This window comes from Leptodactylus fuscus, unplaced genomic scaffold (genome assembly GCF_031893055.1).
Source record: "Leptodactylus fuscus isolate aLepFus1 unplaced genomic scaffold, aLepFus1.hap2 HAP2_SCAFFOLD_174, whole genome shotgun sequence".
NCBI lineage: Eukaryota > Metazoa > Chordata > Amphibia > Anura > Leptodactylidae > Leptodactylus > Leptodactylus fuscus.
In genome coordinates, this window is record NW_027440196.1 from 109704 (window position 1) to 124939 (window position 15236).

Here is a 15236-nt window from a genome sequence, read left to right on the forward strand (position 1 = left end):
ACGTGATGGAGACACAGTGGACAGTCCAAAAAGGTCCTGCGGTAAAATACATATTATGTAGAATGAGGAACACACCGAAGCCTGACTCAAGATCACATCGCTCTCCGATACAATATCCTGGTATCATAGTTAGCTAAATAATCAAAAATGTCATCTTTGTTCTGAAGAAGTACAATAATCCCGCAGCTACTGGAGGCTGCACCAGTACAAGAAGCAGTGTTGCTGTTGCCACCCATAGTCTTTCTCTTAGTAGTAGTGCTTACACAAGTCTTTCCTTCTCCCTTTCCTTTTGTTTTTCCCTATCCTTTTTTTTTTGCAGTATTTTTTTTATATGCAGACAGATATGCAGTGATTAATTAATATGTTTATTTATATACGGTCACTAGTACATACAGAGAAACACTTACAATATATTATTCAGATCAACAACAATACAGGTCAGACACCAGAGCGGAGCAGTAAGAAATAAATACATTCCCAAATGTTTGTTTTTAAGAAACAAAGATTATTTATGATAGACTGTATATTGTGTGAGCAACAAGACACTCTTTGTATATATTGGAGTTATTTAGTTGGTTTTTTGCACAGGCCATAGCCATAGCACTTTGTTGTTAAAAAAGCCGTATATATTTAATGAACAATGTAACACTTGGCCAAACATTCTGTAACAAAACGTTTGTAGAAGTTACTCTATTGTAAGTACTGTAAGGAAATATAAAGTACTGGCCATGAAAGGGTTAATCGCCGGTGTAAGCCAAAGCCAAACCTTTCCTAGTTATGTCTATTGAATTCTCTAGCCCTGACTAATAATTTCTTGATCCTCTAAGTCTTCCTATGACAATTGCTGGAATTCCTGCATTTTCTGAGCTGTGTGATGACCTATAGCCTGGCTACGATGTCATGAGATGGATCGCAGATCGGATTGTATGTCCAACATTGCTGCCGGTGAGGTTAAAACAAAAAAAACAAACAAAAAAAAAAAAAAAAACAGACGGCCATTCATCTGCAAGGAGATTAAAAACAGACATGTGAATGGGAAAGCGATGGGACAACCAGGACAATCTTGTGATGGAATTTCCAAAGACAGCTGTGAGATGTGACGGAATCCTCCAGCAGAGATTGTTCTCAGATATTCTCAGGTGACGTTATGTTTATCAGGATACAACAAAGTCCAGTGTACGACCCTGCAGATACTGTATATATATATATATATATATATATATATATATATATATATATATATATATACAGTGCGCTGGACCTTCACATCTCACCTTCTTATGATTGGGGGGAGAGCATGATGCCGATCTGCATGTCCAGGCTGTACTCACAGGTAAAGCTAAAGACAATGGGATTCCTGGTGATGATCGGCCCGGGCTTCTGAGTGATGAAGAGGGTGTTGGAGTAGTAGATTTTGGAATCAGTCTGTGTGAGGGAATACAAGAAGTTATTGGTTATCGTGTCCTGTTATGTAGTGTAAAGGCAGAGTCTTAGGAGGTTGTGCTGGATATATAATATAGTAATGATGCGGTCTATCAAGAGTCTAAAAAAGGCCCATTACTATAATAATAACAATAATAATCTAACAATAATAATAATCTAACAATAATAGTAGTAATATAATAATAATAATAATAATATAATAATAATAATAATAATAATAATAATAATAATAAATAATAGTAATATAATAAAATATAATAATAATAGTAATAATATAATAATAAAATAATATAATAATAATAATATAATAAAATAATAATATAATAATAAAATCTGTTCTTGATGTTACAAATATAAAGGGGTTCCAGGAGTTTTATTGGCTTTTTTTTTGTCTCTCATTCATTTCAATGGCATTTACTTTGCGGAATCTGCCTGAAGACAGACCAGGAGAATCAGCAACTGACTCCTATAGAAATGACTGGGAGAGTCGGGAGGGAAATTCTGAGGTGGATTCTGACTCCAATCTACAAAAGAACTGTGTGAACTTACCCTAAGAGTGATGCCATGCAACGTACCTGTTCAGAAAACCTGGACACCCCCTCATAGTACCCTGTGCCAAAATTATATTCCATAGTGGCCCCCAGACAGTATATTGTCCCCTATATTTTTTTAAGCTTTTGGTGTTTATCCAGCACAACATTTTGGGGTCTCTCTACCTAGGAAATGTTATTATACTTTGGGGTCTCTTCAGATACAGCCACATTATCTTCAGACCTCAGAGTACAATTGGTGGGGACCTCCCCTGGACACCGGCCATTGCTCTTTGGGCTTCTGATGCATGTAAAGTCCTCATTATTCTGGTGTGACCCACATGATGTCAGTCAGAGGTCAGAAGAAGCCTGTAGAGGGCGCTCCAGAGCCCGGGGGAGGTAAGTAACGCTGTTTGTTATGTTTTTTCACCTACAGTAGACCCCTGTGCCCCGCCGTGAGGAAGGGAAGTTATCCCGAAACACGTAGCTTGTCGTTATAAGCTGAAATATGACTTTTTTACTGGATATTTAATAAAGAAAAAGTTTTTATGCCACATGAATTTGGATGATCCGTGATTCGGTTGGAGCTGGAGTTTTATCCATACTACAGTTACTATTGACTCTGGAGTTCCTGAGAGTCTCCATGCTCCTGGATACACGTTACTAAAGAAGTTTAAAGGTGGTGAGCTGGATCTAATTGTTTGTTGCTTATTCACACAGTCAGTATTTGATCAGTCTTTTGCATAAATCATCGCGTGCAAAAACCAAGTGCAGATTGGAAAAAAAAAAAAAAAACAGACTCTTCCCCTTATACCTACACTCTCTGTGGTCTCCCCTCCTGCTTTTGGTTGACAATCTCAGATAAAAATGGCTGAACAAATCACTGACATGTGAATAAGCAGTGATAGTATTGGCGGTCTAGGGACTGAATGCAGATGGCGCCACATCCGGGGACACTTGTACCAAACTAATGGAATCATGAGAACTGAGCTTAGAGTGATATTCCATGTCCTGCTCATAGTCTTACCTTAGTGACAACGTTTCCGCACAATCCTGAGACGGCTCTTAATTGAATACTTTGTACTCGGATATTGTTTCTAGACTCTCCATAAGAAGCTTTGCACTCAGCGGAGTCACCATTAAAGTGAAGGGTGCTGGCGTCGTATCCCAGCTGCTGCAGTTGGCACCGACTTATAGAGATTGTCATTAGCCCGCCGTCACAATCCACTGAAGCCCTCAAATCTGAAATCTCTGCAGACAAATACAAAATGATGTTTTAGAGTTAACATTTCCCAAATACTCAATGTCACAGAACAGATAATGACATGAGGGGTTGTCTAGTCTTTCAGTGAAAATGTAGCCACAGATTGTCTGGTGGAGCGGAGTCTCCCCATCATGTGTCAGGTCCTAAAGGAGTTTCCCAGAAACAGATTTAAATTTTAAAGACCATGTTAGTGGTGACATTATGTCCATCTGATCACAATGTAGGAACTTTCTTTGGTGTTCAGGTTATTAGAAACCCAACCATGATGTCCTTATTGTGGTCGGGTTATCTTCTCATACATGTAGTGTCCTCCTGATAACCAGCCATGATGTCCTTATTGTGGTCAGGTTATCTTCTCATACATGTAGTGTCCTCCTGATAACCAGCCATGATGTCCTTATTGTGGTCGGGTTATCTTCTCATACATGTAGTGTCCTCCTGATAACCAGCCATGATGTCCTTATTGTGGTCGGGTTATCTTCTCATACATGTAGTGTCCTCCTGATAACCAGCCATGATGTCCTTATTGTGGTCGGGTTATCTTCTCATACATGTAGTGTCCTCCTGATAACCAGCCATGATGTCCTTATTGTGGTCAGGTTATCTTCTCATACATGTAGTATCCTCACCTGCTAACCAGCCATGATGTCCTTATTGTGGTCGGGTTATCTTCTCATACATGTAGTGTCCTCCTGATAACCAGCCATGGTGTCCTTATTGTGGTCAGGTTATCTTCTCATACATGTAGTGTCCTCCTGATAACCAGCCATGATGTCCTTATTGTGGTCAGGTTATCTTCTCATACATGTAGTGTCAGTGGCGTAACTAGGAATGGCGGGGCCCCGTGGCGAACTTTTGACATGGGCCCCCCCTCCCCAAACCGTTGCCGAAGACCTCAACTGACCCCCTCCTCTTCACTCTATTATGTCCCTTAGTAAGCCCTGCACACAGTATTATAGCCCAATAGTGTCCCCTGCACACACAGTATTAACCCCTATAGTGTCCAATGCACACAGTATTATCCCCCATAGTGTCCCCTACACACAGTATTAACACCTATAGTGTCCCCTACACACAGTATTAACACCTATAGTGTCCCCTACACACAGTATTAACACCTATAGTGTCCCCTACACACATTATTATACCCCATAGTGGCCCCTGCACACAGTATTATCCCCAATAGTGTCCCCATATGTCCCACTGTGGACACCTATAAACATTTATTATACTCTGGGGTCTGAAAAGACCCCAGAGTATAATAATCGGAGACCCGGGGGATTAAAACCATTAAAAGAACAGAGACAGTTCAGTTGCTTACCTGTTCCTGTCGGCCGCCTCGGCTCTTGTCCAGCTTTAATGACGTCAGACGTCACATGACCTGGGAAGCTGGCCTGGGTCATGTGACGTCAGAGATGTCAGACACGAATGACGGAGGCCTGGCAGGATCGTGGAGAGGTAAGTAACACTGTTTTTTATGTTACCTTACCTCTCCGGTCCGCCGATCATTATACTCGGGGGTCTGCAAAGACCCCCGAGTATAATGATAGCCTCTGTGGGCCCCGCGGTGTCACTTGCCGATCCCGGCCCAGCCAGGATCGGCAAGTGAATGGGGCCCGTAACGGACTTAAAAAAAAAAAAAAAAACGCAGCGGTAGCGGCTGTCACCGGGCCCCCTAATGACCCGGGCCCTGTGGCAGCTGCTACTGCCGCTACCACGGTAGTTACGCCCCTGTGTAGTGTCCCCTCCTGATAACCAGCCATGATGTCCTTATTGTGGTGGGATTATCTTCTCATACATGTAGTGTCCTCCTGATAACCAGCCATGATGTCCTTATTGTGGCCAGGTTATCTTCTCATACATGTAGTGTCCTCTCCTGATAACCCGACCACAATAAAGACATCATGGCTGGTTATCAGGAGAGGACACTACATGTATGAGAAGATAACCTGGCCACAATAAGGACATCATGGCTGGTTATCTTCTCATACATGTAGTGTCCTCCTGATAACCAGCCATGATGTCCTTATTGTGGTCGGGTTATCTTCTCATACATGTAGTGTCCTCCTGATAACCAGCCATGATGTCCTTATTGTGGTCGGGTTATCTTCTCATACATGTAGTGTCCTCCTGATAACCAGCCATGATTTCCTTATTGTGGTCGGGTTATCTTCTCATACATGTAGTGTCCTCCTGATAACCAGCCATGATGTCCTTATTGTGGTCAGGTTATCTTCTCATACATGTAGTGTCCTCCTGATAACCAGCCATGATTTCCTTATTGTGGTCGGGTTATCTTCTCATACATGTAGTGTCCTCCTGATAACCAGCCATGATGTCCTTATTGTGGTCAGGTTATCTTCTCATACATGTAGTGTCCTCCTGATAACCAGCCATGATTTCCTTATTGTGGTCGGGTTATCTTCTCATACATGTAGTGTCCTCCTGATAACCAGCCATGCTGTCCTTATTGTGGTCAGGTTATCTTCTCATACATGTAGTGTCCTCCTGATAACCAGCCATGATTTCCTTATTGTGGTCGGGTTATCTTCTCATACATGTAGTGTCCTCCTGATAACCAGCCATGATGTCCTTATTGTGGTCAGGTTATCTTCTCATACATGTAGTGTCCTCCTGATAACCAGCCATGATGTCCTTATTGTGGTCAGGTTATCTTCTCATACATGTAGTATCCTCCTGATAACCAGCCATGGTGTCCTTATTGTGGTCAGGTTATCTTCTCATACATGTAGTGTCCTCCTGATAACCAGCCATGATGTCCTTATTGTGGTCGGGTTATCTTCTCATACATGTAGTGTCCCCTCCTGATAACCAGCCATGATGTCCTTATTGTGGTCGGGTTATCTTCTCATACATGTAGTGTCCTCCTGATAACCAGTCACATCACTGTCAGTGCTGGTGTGAACGTGGACAATCCCTTTACCTTATATCTGACTGTAGAAAACGTTACAGGGGAGGAGTTACTTTTCTACGTAACAATTCTATTGGATGGAACAGATGCAAAACAGCGATAAGCCCCTGAGCCTGTAGGTTACTTGTTATCAGAAGGTCACATATCAGAGACGGACGTCACGGCCATTACTCGCTGTGTGTGAATATAGATTTAGGTACAAGACAGTGAGGTTTGTGTGAGATCTAATGGCTGCTGTGATGGATGTACATGTCACTATTCACTGCCTATCTTGATTAGTTTGTTTCTGTTTTTCGTTTTTTTTGATGGACAATTTCCAATATGTTAAGACAAGGCAGCCCCGCCCTCCCAGGTCCCCCGCCCCCTGCTCCACCTACATAAGTGTAGATTATGATGTTAATCTGTTTTCCCTTACTCCCAACAGCAGCACAACAATGGGGTATTTCTGCCCCCGTTTGCTGGTAGGACAGAATGACATTTTTAATGAACAAACAGATGGTTAAATATTAAACCTTCCGCCTCCTCAATATAAGGAAGGAAGTACCCTCCCCCCCCCCCCCCACCAACGTGTAATTATACAGACAAGAGAATAACACATAGGGAGGGAGCTTGTGCTGCTGTTGGGACTAAAGGAAAACAGATTAACATCATAATCTACTCTTCCATTCTGTCCCACCAGCAGCACAATACTGGGGATCTAGGAAGAAGAACCTTAGCTAGGACCCTCTGGAAGAGGAGAACTTAAAACAGAACAGCTAATGATATGGCCTCCGTATCCCGGTATGAAATCTATAATGATTTACAAAGGCACAGAGAAGAAGAAGCAGGACTGAATGGTTCCAAACGAACGTAGTCCCAGGAGGTGAAAGTGGCTCTTCTAGAATGAGCCCAACAGACTAATTGGTGGGGGGGGGGGGTCTAACCCCTGTGAAGTAAAAGCCAAGTTTAAGTCTTCCTTAAACCAGTGGGCCAAGCGGTCTTAGAAACTTTGAGGCCTTTATTATCCCAGCAAAAGACAAAGAGGTTCTCCGACTCCTTAAAGGCAGAGATCTCTGAATACAAATTCTGAGACATTTGGCAACATCCAGGGCATGAATTTTATATTCCTCTCGGGTTGACAGACTGGGATAGAAGACTGATATAGAAAGAACTTGGTTCAGGTTGGAATATGAGGGAACCCTAAGGAAGGAGCCCTGGCATAAACCTAAACTGCACTCTAGGACTCTGCACAAATCATGTAGAGAGAAAAGTACGGCAAGCACCGCCATTCTGTCCATATGATTCATGCAGACACCGCATGGAAAACACCCGGACCCCATTATAGTCTATGGGGTCCATGTGGTTTCTTAGCTAACCACTTTTTAATGTATTTGGTATTCCAATCGGGGGGTCTCCAAGCGGAATACCAAACACAGATGTGAACCAGGCCTTAGCAGAATCCGCCACCTTAGGGACGAGTTTGCTTTCTGAGACAGGAAAAAACTTCTGTCTAGTTCACTGGCTTTATGATTCCAGACCGTCAAGACTTCACTCTGCAGGGGATGAAGGTGCCAAAGCACCCAAGGAACTACCTCTGCAGCAGACGACATCAGTGTGACGTGGCCGAGGAACCAATAGGAATTTTTCGGCCTTGAATATTCTTTTCCTTCCGGAGGGAGCAGGAGATACTCTCATTAGGCCTGAATCCATAATGAACCCTAGAAGTGTCTTCTGGATTGCATAAGATATTGTTACAGTTCTGTGTATATATATAATTTTTTTAAACTACAGAACCTCTTAGCTGTAGAACACTACAGCGAGGTCCACAGGCCCAATGGTCGGCGGCTGTATGTCTGAACTCAATGTGAACTATTACAAAGACACTGCAGCGCGGTACTTAATGTGAACAGCTGCAAAGACACTGCAGCCTGAAAGTCAATGTGAACTACTGCAAAGACACTGCAGCGTGGTACTCAATGTGAACAGTGTGTACTGTGCGACACTCCATGTGAACAAGGTGCAACTAAAACCCTGCCAGTTTAGCTCACTGGCCAGGTGCACCAGTACAAGTGAAACACAAACGGCTGCCAAGGGTTAACACTCACCCCAGGCCAGCAAACACACACACTTACCCCTGCGACAGCTAGGGGCCACCACGGAAGTTTTAGAACATTCTCCTGCACACAGCTTGGAGCCCCCAGGGGGGTTGTCATGCTCTGGCACACAGCTTGGAGACATCATACACCTATGCTCCCGCACACAGCTTGGAGCCATACATGAAGTCAGACAGTACACATAGGCAAACTCAGAAACCATACCTGCCGCAGATCTACAAACTGGAACGGCGTCTACTACTCCTAGCCCTGGTGTAGAGCTGACAGTTCAGGGTTTACAGGTCCTACCTAACAGCACCCAGGAGAAGCAGAGAAACCTCACACAGAGGCCTAGTCTGAAACCTGCCTGAGTACTGGAGCCTATCCCTGCAAACTACTGTCATTCACTCCGTGGACTTTGAGGAGATTTTAGTCAAAGTGTCAGCACCTGGTGGGTGTCGGCTCACACTATTTAAAGGGAAGTCCCCGCCCAATAGGGGCGGTGGCCATGACCTCACCGCTCATGCTCAGTAGGGGAGAAATGGCACTTAGCTTGTGAGCAGCTCCAATACGTCTGAGCATGCTCAGTAAGGTGAAAGCTGGATGGTTAGACTGAGCCGCAGGTGGCGCTGTGAGCTATGATAGCAACCTGCAGGACCCAATCCTAACAGATATTTGGGAATATTCCCAATTTATAATCAACTCAACTGTTGGAGAAAATTTACCAAGATGGATAGATGTAGTAGGCCTTCTGTTGAAGACTTTTAGCAGCCAGTCTTCCAGATAAGGAACAATCGTGATCCCCTGGATTCTCAGAGATTCGGCTACTGTGGATACTGCCTTAGTGAATACGTAGAGTGCACACTGCTAACATTATCCCGACTGGAAGTGCGGTAAATTGGAGGTGCCTCAGCCGACCCTCTACATCCCCTGCAATTCTTAGGTATATCCTGTGAGCAGGAAGAATAGGGACATGTTGGTTCGTGTCCTTTAGGTTCATAGTGGCCATGAAATCTCCTTACTGGAGAATGGATATCACAGACGTCACTGTTTCCATACAGAGTTTTTTTGTGATGGCTTTTCTGAGGTATCGTAGGCCTGTTATCATCAACCAGTCTCCTGAAGGTTTTGGAACCAGGAACACTGGAGAATAAATTCCAGACTCTTAAGGGTGCACTGGAACGTCTTCGGAGACTTGCTTTATAAATGGTCCAGTACTGAGGACTCTGGAGCCTTGCAATGGACAGCAGAGAGATGACAGGTCTGTATAAATCTTCGGGAGGCACAGAAAAATCTATACCGTAACCGAACTGGATTATCTCCACCTACACACCTACCTCTCCAATATATTTATTATGACACCAATGAAACTGTTACCCCACTATCATGGAGGAGCGAGAAGGTAATGGTCAGAAAACTGGCTTGTCCTGTCATTATGGAAAAAACAATGGTGTGAGTTCCTACATGTGACCTCTTGCAGGTGGCAGTCCTAGAAGGAGATTGTCCTGTGCAAAAGCAGTTTAACCCCTTCCATTGCCAATGCAGGTAGGGGCAGGAAGGAGAGACCTGACTTTGGAGACCTGAAGAAGGTTCAGTGATGCCATCCCATACACAAGCCAGCGCTCTCTGGACTCCGATGTCCCACACAAGGGAACTGGGAGAAGAGGCAGGAGACACCGGGCATCACAAAAAAACAAGCAATATAAGGTTTGCAAGCTGCCAGGGCTCAGTGCGGACATTAGAGGCAGCGGACTTGTCTGCCCGTCCGTAAGCAGACTAAGCCGCAGAGGTAGGAATGACAGACAAGGAGGTGTAACCAACAAGAACCAAAGGCAGAAAAAGAGGAGGACGAACCAAACCCAAACCGGAGTGAGGAGGGAAATTCATCCCGAAATCTGAATAACCTCACTATAGGGAAGGAATCACTTTCCCTCCGACTGTCCCACCAAGGCAGGACAGGAAAAACTCCTTGAGGTATTGGTACTTCCTTCCGTATATTGAGGAGGGGGATGGGATAATATTTAACCATTTGTTTGTTCATTAACAATTCCATTCTGTCCTACTGGCACACGGGGCAGAGATATCCCCAGTATTGTGCTGCTGGTGGGACGGAAGGTCAGGTAAGTTTTGGATGCACATTTGTCACAAGTAAGGGACTCGCTCCTCATATACCCCACAATATCATCCGTCTATACCAGAACCCCATAGTAGGGGGATCGATGACCCCCCCCCCGTGTATGAGGCCGTGTAATGCACTGTATACAATCAGCTTAAATACACTGAAATACATGAAAGCCAAAAATCAAGCAATGACTAATAAACATATAAGCTTCATATTATTACTACTTATTACATATTACTTACTTATTCCCTGGTAGGTGTTTCTATCACAAACACACACTGCAGCATTATTTACAACGCCACAAACTTCATCACCTGAACAACCCGGGTAACAGAATGGAGTTTCTGCAACAGACAAACAGAGATGAGTCCACAACACAAGACAATATGGTGGGGCCACTATTATACAACAGTCCCACTTACCTGTGCAGCAGTGTAAGCTACTATCCCAGTACCGGCCTACAAGGTTACCACAACACGTGTTGTCTCCCATCGGACATTCACTGTTACTAGAGGGGACACAGCCAGTAAAGTCATTACTACAATGGCATCCGTTATCAAAAGTGCAAGACCCTGCACAGGAATAGCAAGGAACCGGATCGGAGCCGCCTGCAGAAACAAAGCAGAAATGATACAGGGAACAGAAAACATCTGCACATGGTCGGGAACTTCTCACAGAACTTACATTCATATAATAGAGCTTGTGATTCTGCAACAACATGAGATACTTTATAGAAAGATGTTGCTGTTTTCTGCCTGATAATCTCTCACCACTCGGTGTCTCCCTGACTGATAATTTGCTGCTCCCGGGGAGGTTCAGTCTTTAGAAACCAGCAGGATGAAGATGGGAAGGGGAGGGGCAGGTGTCTCTGCACAGTCTCTACATGTCTATACAGCTTTCCCAGCCTGTACACTGCACAGAGAGGAGTCTGCAGCTTCTCAGGATGGTCTAGTTACTTCTATATACCTCTGACTAGCTACTTCTATTATTGCTGATGGGATGTTAGACATAGACAGTAAGCAGCTTTCCTTCTTGAGCTTATATCTCATTTTGTGTGTGGGGGATGTTTTTAGCTGCATAATAACCTGTATTTACAGTCCAGTGTCCCTGGATCTCTTATATTATATTTGGGGACTCTTATCGCTATTATTCAGTTATTCCTGGTAGAATTACATGGAAGGAAACCAGTAGTAGTAGTAGTAATGGATAGGGGAGGGGCAGACTGTTCCATATTGTACATTTCCTGTCTCCAAGACAAATGTAAAATGTGCTGCAGCCATAATGTAAGAAACAGAAAATCTAAGGGGACAGCAGATAGGAAGACTTGTACAGTCATTGACCCTCCCCCACAATCCTCAAATAATTCACAAAGTCAAATTACAGTAACCAAAAGAGTCCAATTTGGTAACAGCACCGACACATGAAGCTAAAGGACTCAGTCCCACCCCAGTCCTGATCTGCTGTAAGATACAAGTAATAACATCCCGTACTACACATATACATGGAGATAGCGATAGACGGGACTGTAAGGAGGAAATGTCAGTGCTGGGGGGGAGGGGTCACATTATAACACAGATCACTGTACAGACCTCATCTCTCTCAGTGATTGGGCAGAGCGCTTTGTTCCTGCTCCTCCTGATCATTAAGGAATTGCGGGTCTGGCACTGCCGAAACCTCCTGACCTCACACAATATAATGCAGGAACATTGTAGCTAATAGTTACATTTGTAACAAGTAAAGATGAGACAAATTCTGAAGATTTGTTTGGAATGAAGGTGATTCGGTCCAGAGATTAGTTTAGGCCAGACGAGCTGGAGGTGTTATCAGTATACCCTGACGTCATGTCAGACCCTACAATATAATACGTGGAGGCGTGATGACAATTAGAAGAAGAAATACAACTACAACTGAATTGTTGGACAAACGTAACAGCACCAACAATAACATCCCTGGTGGATATACTAACTCAGGCTCTATTGTCGGCTCCCATGACCTCCATACATTGGCTTCCCCCGACTACAAACCAAATCCACTACTCAAAGGCCCAGCTGATATCTAGAAAGATCTAGGACAGACTCCAGCACCTCTGCCATCCCCTGTTCTCTGTGAGCTTTATACCGATTCTACTTGGTCGATCATCTGACATACAATTTTATATGGGACAGACTGGGTGTGCTCGAGAGACTTAGTGCCTACTGGGGAATCACTCACCTCCCATCTTGGATCTTTTCCCGGACTTCACATTGCACTTCACCTGTATCACCTGACCCATTACTTATTGTTAATGACTTCTGGAAGACATTTCATCTTCGTAACATTTTGACACCCTTTGAGAAACTTCCAGACCCCTAAAACCTGCCTTTATCCACTTCTACAACCCCTGGCAAAAAATGGTGCAATCTCCAGTCTCTGAGGAGGTTCCTTCAGTTGTTGAATTTTGTAGAAAAAATAAAAAATAAAAAATAAAAATCAGCCATGGAAAAAACTAAAGACATTTCATAGGGAAACATTCTGGATTTAAGAAACACTAAAAGAAATCCAGAGAAATAATTGTGGTAACAGTGAGATTTATAGAAGAAGCCCCGGGAATAAATGATGGAGTAATGAAAAACAAGCCCAATAACCTCCAGCACATGACTAGGACTTTGCTGCTCCACCTCTGGCTTTTCAAACTGCTTGCAAGACTAACTGATTATATCACCAAGTGGATACAAACATGGCTGACTTACCGGGAACCTCACGGGGTCTTTCAGATTTGCCGCCAGTTCCATCTCCGCTCCATCCCTTACACATGCAGACTGGTTTGGTGTTTCTCATAGGTCCAGAGCTTCATATAAAGTATCCAGCAGTTCTATATGGTTCTCCCCCTGGTATATCCTGCATACTCTCTATGGCCCCAATCTCCCGCTCCTGTGTTCCCTACATGTCTCACAGTCCATAGGTGCTGCCTATCCGGAGACTGAACAATGAGTCCAGGGCTCTCTACTACTCCTGTCATCTAACAATCCACAATGGTGGCTCTATATAGACGGGTCACACTGGTGGATCTATATAGACGGGTCACACTGGTGGCTCTATATAGACGGGTCACACTGGTGGATCTATATAGACGGGTCACACTGGTGGCTCTATATAGACGGGTCACACTGGTGGCTCTATATAGACGGGTCACACTGGTGGATCTATATAGACGGGTCACACTGGTGGCTCTATATAGACGGGTCACACTGGTGGCTCTATATAGACGGGTCACACTGGTGGATCTATATAGACGGGTCACACTGGTGGATCTATATAGACGGGTCACACTGGTGGATCTATATAGACGGGTCACACTGGTGGCTCTATATAGACGGGTCACACTGGTGGCTCTATATAGACGGGTCACACTGGTGGCTCTATATAGACGGGTCACACTGGTGGCTCTATATAGACGGGTCACACTGGTGGATCTATATAGACGGGTCACACTGGTGGATCTATATAGACGGGTCACACTGGTGGCTCTATATAGACGGGTCACACTGGTGGCTCTATATAGACGGGTCACACTGGTGGCTCTATATAGACGGGTCACACTGGTGGCTCTATATAGACGGGTCACACTGGTGGATCTATATAGACGGGTCACACTGGTGGATCTATATAGACGGGTCACACTGGTGGATCTATATAGACGGGTCACACTGGTGGCTCTATATAGATGGGTCACACTGGTGGCTCTATATAGACGGGTCACACTGGTGGCTCTATATAGACGGGTCACACTGGTGGATCTATATAGACGGGTCACACTGGTGGATCTATATAGACGGGTCACACTGGTGGATCTATATAGACGGGTCACACTGGTGGAATCTCTCCCCTCTAACTGGTGACAGAGAATATAATACAGAAGAAGGATGACAGCGCTTATCAATATGGACGCCATAAGGCCGAGCAAACCCCCAACCCTCTGCACACATCACTAGCAAGCATGGAAGGATGGAAATGACTTACTGTAACACGCTGCCCCTGTAATGGAAGGAGAGAATAAGAGATATAAGTGACCCCCAGCACATATAGAATATAGTCAGTGTAATAGAAGTCCATACACAAGTTATTATTCATCTCATCCAGGTTATACATTCTGCAGACATTGAAGGGATGAAAGACAGATCAGTATTGTTACATCAGTCACTACTTGTACAATACAAGGAACACATTGTAGCAGACAATATAGTTACATAGTAGATGAGGTTGGAAGAAGACATCAGTCCATCCAACCTATAACCCTACAGTCCCTACAGTGTCCCCAATACTGTCACAAAATACATTACAATACACAAGAGAATGGAGTCGTCTTCAGTATCAGATGTTACCTGCGTATTCCAACAGAGCGCACAAGGCGAGCACAAGAAGAGATCTCATGTCTTCCGTCGTCTTCGCCTCTTCTTCAGGACACTGCAGTGCTAACAAGTGCGAGGAAGAGACTTGGGGTCTGTTTTATAGGAGATTTACCCTGAAGGGGGTAGAGACTAAGCAGGTGCCGAACACAGGAGATGTTATATGACGTACAGACTAGAGGAGTGTCCATGTAACCTGGGGGGGCGCTAGCTTGGGGTGTCTATGGGTAACTACATTCTACCTTATAGTGATGACATTTACAGCCGTGTATTTCAGGTATTTACAGATGTAGAGGAGTCTGACAAAGAAGGCTCTGCCCTGCCTTTACCCCCGAGGACACGCGACATGGTCTGCTCATTACACTGATGATGAAATTCTGTGTTTTCTCTTGTACTTCGTTCATGTTTACAACTTTACCTACGTAAGTTTATTATTAGAGATGAGCGAACACTAAAATGTCCGAGGTTCGAAATTCGATTCGAACAGC

The 15236-nt window shown here is 44.2% G+C and overlaps 1 protein-coding gene across 1 annotated transcript; it reads right to left on the reverse strand.

The window, feature by feature from the left end:
• Positions 1–1278: 1278 nt before the first annotated feature.
• LOC142187295 (uromodulin-like) lies at positions 1279–14773 on the reverse strand. The gene is made up of 6 exons (XM_075261518.1): positions 14725–14773; positions 14363–14377; positions 10786–10971; positions 10606–10707; positions 3001–3224; positions 1279–1425 (listed from the first exon to the last, which is right to left on the reverse strand). The coding sequence occupies exons 1-6, from the start codon at positions 14771–14773 to the stop codon at positions 1279–1281; spliced, it is 723 nt and encodes a 240-aa protein (XP_075117619.1).
• Positions 14774–15236: the final 463 nt, after the last annotated feature.